The 8,554-nt window shown below is 36.1% G+C and overlaps 1 protein-coding gene and 1 pseudogene across 5 annotated transcripts in view; both read left to right on the top strand.

Moving 5' to 3' along the window:
• KIAA1328 (KIAA1328 ortholog) overlaps positions 1–8,554 on the top strand; it is a 228,696-nt gene that overhangs the window by 88,025 nt on the left and 132,117 nt on the right. For all 5 annotated transcript variants that reach the window (XM_025038649.1, XM_025038648.1, XM_025038652.1 and 2 more), the window contains one exon: positions 8,278–8,405. In XM_025038649.1, the coding sequence (XP_024894417.1) occupies positions 8,278–8,405 (128 nt within the window). The remainder of the gene's footprint in view (positions 1–8,277; positions 8,406–8,554) is intronic.
• Positions 3,138–3,253, top strand: LOC112469454 (annotated as a pseudogene).

Raw genomic sequence — 8,554 nt, 5'->3', positions numbered from 1 at the left:
AGCAGGAAACAGATAAATATTCCTGCCCTTATGGAGCTCATTTCTTGAATGAATGAAAGACTGAGCAAACAAATGAATGAAACTACACACTCCCTGGATAGTGTTATACACTCTTATGTCTTCAGCCACCACATACAACGTGATTAACTCCCGAATCTCTTACAACTGAGACCTCTTTTCTGAATTCTAGGCCCAAGGATCCAAGTGTCCCCTCTTGGCCATCTTGACTAAATGCTCCCCAAGTATTTCCAACTCAGTATGTGTAAAAGCTGCACCTTCTTCCCCCAAACCTCTTACTTATTCTACATTCTCTGTCTTGGTAAATGGAACTGTGCATCCGGTCATATATCTTCTCACCTAATTCATAAGTTGACAATGTCTTAAATTTCCCTTTTCAATCACTTCCCTCGCAAAATTCCTACCACTGTTACTTCAATTCAAGCCTCTCTTATCTCTTTCTTAGAGTGTTGTAGCAATTTTCTAACTGGTTGCCGTGATACTATTCTTAAGCCCTTTAATCCATCCTTCACATTCCTACCAAAGGTGTCTATAAAATGAAAATTGGCTGTAAGACATCAATGAAATTTTATAGAAATAAAATTCAAACAACTTAGTATAACATTCAAGATCTGGGCCCTGTTTATCTCTGCAGCCTCTTCACTCATTCTCCCTCCTTATGATGACCAGTTAACCATCTGTTCTGTATTACTTGCAATTCTCTTAATGTGCATATCTGTTTCATTTTTCCATGCCTTTGCTCCTGATGATCTCTCAGCTGAGGGAACTCCCCACCCCACCTACCCAGTGCATCTGTATAGTCCTTTTCCAAAATTCATTTCTATGGTCACATATTCTCTGGGGCTTTTCCTGACTTCCCCTCCGTGTGGTCAAAGTGATCACTCACCTCAATTTTTAAAAAAATCTCCTCTGTATTCTGTGTTTAAATGTCTTTCCTAGAACATGTTATCCTTATTTGTTCAGATCTCTTTCTCTAAGCCTCTTGATTTTTTCTCCAGCTTTATTGAGATATTTTTGACATACAACATTGTGTAAGTGTAAGGTGTACAGTATGATTTGATACATGTATACACTGAAACTGTTACCACAATAAGGTTAGTTAACACATCCATTTCCTCACATATTTAACTGTGTGTGTGTGTGTGTGTGTGTGTGTGTGTGTGTGTGTGTGTGTGTGAAGAACATTTAAGATTTATAATCTTAGAAATTTTTAAGTATACAATACAGAATTGTTAACTATAGTCACCAGGCTATACATTAGTTCCTCCAGAACTTATTTTTCTTAAAACTGGAAGACATCCTTTCATTTGACTCTGTACTAAATCATGATTACTAACTACCAAATCCAAGCTTCCCAGATATCTGAGGCAAGGGTGGGGCAGGGTGATGGGGGTGGGTGATCCCTGCTGCTCCAGATGAATTCTTCCAGCTTAAGCCAATCACCTTCTACTTTTGGCAACCTTTTAGTATGTCCTGTCTTCTGGTCCTTCTTCCACCTCTGATTTTTCTCTCACATAGAGTTTTTGTTCTTTCATCTTACTAGTCATTCTGCTTTGGTCTTTAGTTTTATTTTTCTATATACAATAGACCCCCTTCTTCATGGGGATATGTTCCAAGACCCCCAGTGGATGCCTGAGACCACAGATAGTACTGAGCCCTATACATACTATGTTTTTTTTTCTATACATACATACCTATAATAAGTTTAACTTATAAATTAGGCACAGTAAGAGATTAATAACAATAATAATAAAATCGAACAATTATAACAACATACTGTAATAAAAGTTATATGAATGTGGTCTCTCTTTCTCTTAAAATAGCTTGTTGTATTATACTCATTTTTTTTACTTAAAGGAGGCACTTTATGGCTTCTCTTTGGTATATCCAAACTATCAGCATCACTAATCTTGCTCTTTGGAGCTATTATTAAGTAATTATTAAGTAATAACACAAGTGCCGAGATACTGCAACGGTGGATCTGATAACTGAGCAGTCTACTAAGTGACAAATGGGTTGGTAGCATAAACAGAAAGTATATGTTGGACAAAGGGCTGATTCACATCCTGGGTGGGACGGCATGAGATTTCAACGTGTTACTCAGAAAGATGCACAATTTAAAACTTATGAATTGTTTATTTCTGGAATTTTTCTTTTAATATTTTTGATGATGGGTAACTGAAACTACAGAAAGCAAAACCATGGATAAAGGGGTACTACTGTAATACATTTTGGAGTTAGGGCTTTAAGCTTTGCAAAATAACCATTTCCAGCAGCCATTTCAGCTAATTGATTCGATGTTTAGGTTCTGATGTGATCTTGCTTATTAATATTATTTTATATTGTTTTCTTATGGAAATTTTTTTCTTTGATGAGGTTGTGATGACTGCTCTTTTTCTCAGTTCTTAAATAGTGGTTGGGCAGACCACCAGACTGTTAACACCATTGTGTTAGAGTTACATCCATGGTTCGGAGTACACCTTCCCGTAGGTTTGATTTTTCTATATTTGTTGTGTTCTTTTCTGTCAGTTGGCCAGGATTATGTTAAATATGTCTTCTCACTATATTCTCTCCCCCCAAATCAGTGAAGAAGCCATTTTACCACATTTTCCTAACAGAAATTCCTCTCTTTAGGTAAAGGGTTAAAGTCTCATTGTGCTGGGAAGAAAGGAAAATGCTGTTTTCTATGGACACATATTTTGGATTTTCCAGGAAAAGAGAGACATTCCAAAATTTGGTGAATCAAGACAGTATTAAGAAATTGATAAAGATAGGACTGCATATTTTGATATTTTGCCACATAACGTGTTTAAATTAATTTGCCTATACTGGTATACCTCAGAGATATTGCAGATTTGGGTCCAGACCACTGCAATAAAGCGAGTATCACAATAAAGCAAGTCATATGAATTTTTTGGTTTCCCGGTGCATGTAAAAAGTTATGTTGACATTATACTATAGTCTCTTGAGTGTGTAATAGCATATGTCTAAGAAAAGTACTATATATACCTTAATTAAAAAATACTTTATTGGACATGGTTCCATAGTATAGTAGTTAGCATGTCTACTTTACACGCAGAAGGTCCTGGTTTCACGCACCAGTGGAGCCACAGTCCATGGACTCTGGCCATGCCACCCTGAACAAGCCCGATGTCTGATCTCGGAAGCTAAGCAGGGTCGGGCCTGGTTAGTACTTGGATGGGAGACTACGTAGGAAGACCGGGTGCTGTAGGAATAAAAATAATAATAATGTTATTGCTAAAACATGCTACCATCTTAGCCCTCAGTGAGTCATAATCTTTTTGCTGGTGGAGGGTCTTCCTTCAATGTTGATGGCTACTGACTCAGAATGGTAGCTGAAGGTTGGGGTGGGTGTTGCAATTTCTTAAAATAAGACATCATTGAAGTTTGACCTGTTGATTAACTCTTCCTTTCACAAACTATTTCTCTGTAATATATGATGCTGTTTGTTAGAATATTACTCACTGAAGAACTTCTTTCAAAATAGGAGTCAATCCTTTCAAACCCTGATGCTACTTTATCAACTAAGTTTATATAATATTCTAAATCCTTTGTTGTCATTTCAACCACCTTCGTAGCAGCTTTACCAAGAATAGATTCTGTTTCATGAAATCACTTTCTTTTCTCATCCATAAGAAGCAACTCCTCATGCATGAAAATTTTATGAGATTTCACAATTCAGTCACATCTCAGGCTCCACTTCTAATTCTCTTTTGGTGTACTATTTCCACTTTATGGTATACTATTTCCACTACATCTGCAGTTACTTCCTCCACTGAAATCTTGAACCCCTCAAAATCATCTATGAGAATCATTTATGAAGTTGGAATCAACTTCTTCCAAACTCCTGCTGATGTTGATAGTTTGACCTCTTCCCATGAATCATGAATGTTTTTAATGGCACCTAGAATGTTAAATCTTTTCCAGAGATTTTTAATTTACTTTACCTAGGTCCATTGGAGGAATCACTATCTATGGTAGCTATAGCCTTATGAAATGTGTTTTTTTTTTAAATAATAAGACTTGAAGGTCAAAATAACTCCTTGATACATAGGCTTCGAAACGGATGTTGTGTTAGCTATGAAAACAATATTAATCTCTTTGTACATCTCCATTAGAACTCTTGGGTGACCAGGTGCATTGTCAATGAGCAATAATATTTTGAAAGGAATATTTTTTTTTCTGAGCAGTAGGTCTTAACAGTGGGCTTAAAATATTTAGTAAACCATGTTGTAAATAGATGTACTGTCATCCAGGCTTTATGGTTTCATTTATAGAGCATAAGCAAAGTAGATTTAGCATAATCTTTAAGGGCTCTAGGGTTTTCGGAATGGTAAGTCAGCATTGGCTTCAAATTAGAGTCACCAGCTGCATTAGCCCTAACAAAAGAGTCAGCCTGTCCTTTGAAATTTTGAAGCTGGGCATTTACTTCTAGCTATGAAAATCATAGGTGACATCTTCCAGTTTTTTGTCTGCATTGAAAAATCTGTTGTTTAGTGTAGCCACTTTCTATTCATTATCTTAGCTAGATCTTCTGCATAACTTGCTGCAGTTTCTACATCAGCACTTGCTGCTTCCTTTTGTACTTTTATGTTACGGAGACAGCTTCTTAAACCTCACGAACCAACTTCTGCTACCATTGAATTTTTCTTCTGCAGCTTCCTCACCTCTCTCAGCCTTATAAAATTGAAGAGAGCTGGGTCCCTGGTCTGGGTTAGGTTTTGGCTTAAGGGAATGATATAGCTGGCTTGGTCTTCTATCCAGACCACTAGAACTTTCTCCATATCAGCAATAATACTGTTTCACTTTCTTATCATTCATGTGTTCACTGTATTAGCATTTTTAATTTTCTTCACAGACTTTGCCTTTGCATTCACAACTTGACTAACTGGTGTAAGTTGCCTCGCCTTCCGCCTATCTCTACTTTTGACATGGATTACTCACTAAGCTCAGTCATTTCTAGCTTTTGATTTAAAGTGAGAGATGAGCAAGCCTCCTTTTACCTGAACACTTATAGGCCATTGTAGGGTTATTAATTGGCCTAATTTCAATATCGTTTCATCTCAGGGAATAAGGAGGCCTGAGGAGAGGGAGAGAGATGGGAGAATGGCCGGTCAGTGGAGCACTCAGAACACACACATTATCAATTAAATTTACCTTTTTATATGGGCACAGTTCATGATGCCCTCAAAACAGTTACCATAGTAATATCAAAGATCACCAATCACAGATCACCATAACAAATATAATAATAATGAAAAAGTTTAAAATATTGTGAGAATCACCAAAATTTGATACAGAGACTTGAAGTGAGCAAATGCTGTTAGAAAAAAATGGTGCTATTAGACTTGCTCGGCACAGGGTTGCCACAGAGCTTCAATTTGTAAAACACGCAATAAAGTGAAGCACAATAAAGCAAGGTATGCCTATAATTTGTCTTCATGGCTGTATTGGACTTTTAGGCTGTATAATTGTGCTAGCTTCTTTGAGAGTCAAATTCATATTCTGTATTCAGGCTAATCTGTTCACCTACTATAAACATTACTGTCTATGGTAACAGCTAGGATAAAAAAAATTCTTTTTCTATACATCTATGGCAGAGACTCTTGGGACCACCACAATTGTTACTTACTGTCTTTTCGAGCTTGCTGACAAAAAACATGGAAATATAAAACCTGCCTGGTCTGGTATAGATTGCCTTTGAAAACATATTAGCTTGTTTAGACCACTGTTCATTCTATTGTTGTTGTTTTTAAGATGCTGAGTAGTCAGCAAACTCTTCTAATTAATGTATTCTTTGAGCTTAGTAACCTCTCCTTTCATTATGAGCAGCTCCTCTTCTATAAGCCATCACTGGCTCCTTTTTTGTTAAAGGTTAATAATAAGAATAATGAAGCAAATGGTTATTTATGCAGTCATGATTGACAAAGGTTATTAGAACAGGAATCTGCCCAGAAGCAATGATTAGGTTACAAAAATGTTACAGAATACTGAAACCAATCACCATTTCTGACATTTAAGCAATACCATTTTCACCTTAATCATGATAACCTGTTGTAAAAGTATTTATACAGAATAATCTCATTGGACAGTATTTTTTATGCCAACAGCATACATAATTAAGTGTAAAGGGGAGAGTCAGAAATGATTTGAGAGAAAAAAATGGGCCTGGGGAGGGAATTCCACAACGAGCAGTGAGGAGCAGAACTCACTCGGATAGAACTGTCTGTCCCCAGACACCTGATCTACACAGTTGGGTGACCTTTTCCATTTGTTATCTTCATCTTGAGCACTTTGCAAGTTTGAGGAGCTGTGGAAGACAGTACCCTAGGTTAGGTTGCTATGTTCTTCATACTAAACTATAAAAAAATATATGGGCATAAAGTTTCCTAATGATGGTTTTATTAATTAAACACTGACTTTACTAACATTGTGCAAAACTAACAAACAAGACAAAAATCTAATTATATCCCTTTATGTTTAATATAGTTAGAACTTTCTATGTAAATTAGGCAGTAATTATTTTTACCAGAACAGTATCACCACTTCTACCCTGAATTTTTTCATTTTGGTAACAGCTTTATTGAGATGTAATTCACCCTTTTGAAGTATATGATTCAGTGGTGTTGAGTATATACCTAAAGCTGTGCAAAGACAACATCTAATTCCAGAACATGTTCATTACCTCGCCACAAAACCCATAATCATTAGCAGTTTCTCCCTGTTTACCTCCAGCCCCCTCGCAACCACCAATGCACTTGCTGTTTGTATGGCTTTGCCTATCCTGGACATTTCTTTTTCTTTCCTTCAGCTTTTCTCATACAATAGGCACTTAATAAAATTGGAGAAGACAAAGTAAAGTGGCCATGGATGACTGTAACTCTTATTCGTCATCTGGTATACTTAGAACTGAGTATTATTCCCCTGGCTCATTGCAAGAGGTGTTTAAAACAAAAAGAATAACAACAGCTTAATATAAATGAAATCATATTATATGTAGTATTTTGTGTTTGCTTATTTTGTGTGTGTGGGGGAGAGGTGCTTCTTTAGCACAGTATATTCGAGGTTCATTCATATAATAGCATATAACAATACCTTTTTTCTTTTTATGCTGAATATCATTGTACATATATACCACATTTTGCTTATCTGTTTATCACTTGGTAGACATTTAGGTTGTTTTCACATTTTCACTGTTATGAATAATGCTACTCTGAATATGCATGTACAAGGTATTACATATATTTTCAGTTCTCTTGGGTACATACCTAGAAGTAGAATTGCTGGGTCACATGTGATAGCTCTATGTCTTACTTTTTGAGGCACTGCTAAATTATTTTCCAAAGCAGCAGCACCCTTTACATTCTCATCAGCTATGTCGGAGGCTTCTAGTGTCTCCATATTTTAGTCAATGTGTACTATTGTTTGACTTTTTGTTATAGCCATCTTAATAGATGCAAAATGTATCTCATTGTGGTTTTGATTTGCATTTCCCTGATGGCGAATGATGTCAAAAATCTTTTCTTGTGTTGCTTGGCCATTTCTATATTTTTTGGGGGGGGAGGGGGGAGGGATGTCTATTCAAGTCCTTTGCCCATTTTTAATTAGGTTAACAGTTTTGTATTGTTAACTTATGTAAAGTCTTCATATATTCTATATACCAGCCTCTTATCATATATATGGTTTGCAAATATTTTCTCTCATTCTGGAGATATTTACTTTTCAATTTCTTAATAGTGTCTTTTGAAGCACAAAAGTTATTAATTTAGAGTCCAATTTGTTTTTGTATTCTTTCATTTCTGTACTTTTAAGTGACCATTGCTTTATCCAAGATCACAAAGATTTACTTTTCAGAGTTTTATAGTTTTAGCTCTTACATTTAGGTCAGTGATTCATTTTCAGTTAGTTTTGTATGTGGTGCGAGGTAGTGGTTCAGCCTCATTCTTTTGCATGTGTTTATATTTCTTTTTCTTTATTCAGATTTAAAGATCTGAGAGAGAAACTTCCCATCAAATGGGATGCCCATTATTATTCTTTGTGACTTACTATTTCATGATTTTAGGGGTTTGGGGAGGAATACATGTACTGTGTTCCTCTGAAGACTACACTTACTTGCACCCTCACCAAATGTGGTTGCATTTCTGCCTCTATTTTGCTTATTGGAATCTGAAAAGCAGCACTCATGGATACAGTTTGACTCCATTTATTAGGTTTTTTTCCCTTAATTTGCAATCTTACCTCTTCAGCAACAGTATAGAGAATGCCAAGAACTTCTAAGCCTCTATCAGAAATATCTATCAGAACAGCAGGAGAAGCTCACCATGTCTCTCTCTGAACTCGATGCTGCTAGAATGCAGGAACAACAGGTAAGCATCTTTATTCTTTTCTTGTCTTTAATGGATCAGCAAAATGTCAGAAGACTCATTTGCCTTTTACTTTAATTGTCTCATGGTATATAATATTATCTTAAAACATGCAAATACAGCACGTTATTGAGCTGATGTCTTACTTCCCT

Source organism: Pteropus alecto, unplaced genomic scaffold (genome assembly GCF_000325575.1).
Source record: "Pteropus alecto unplaced genomic scaffold, ASM32557v1 scaffold146, whole genome shotgun sequence".
NCBI classification, from domain to species: Eukaryota; Metazoa; Chordata; class Mammalia; order Chiroptera; family Pteropodidae; genus Pteropus; species Pteropus alecto.
This window is presented reverse-complemented; position numbering and strand designations above follow the sequence as displayed.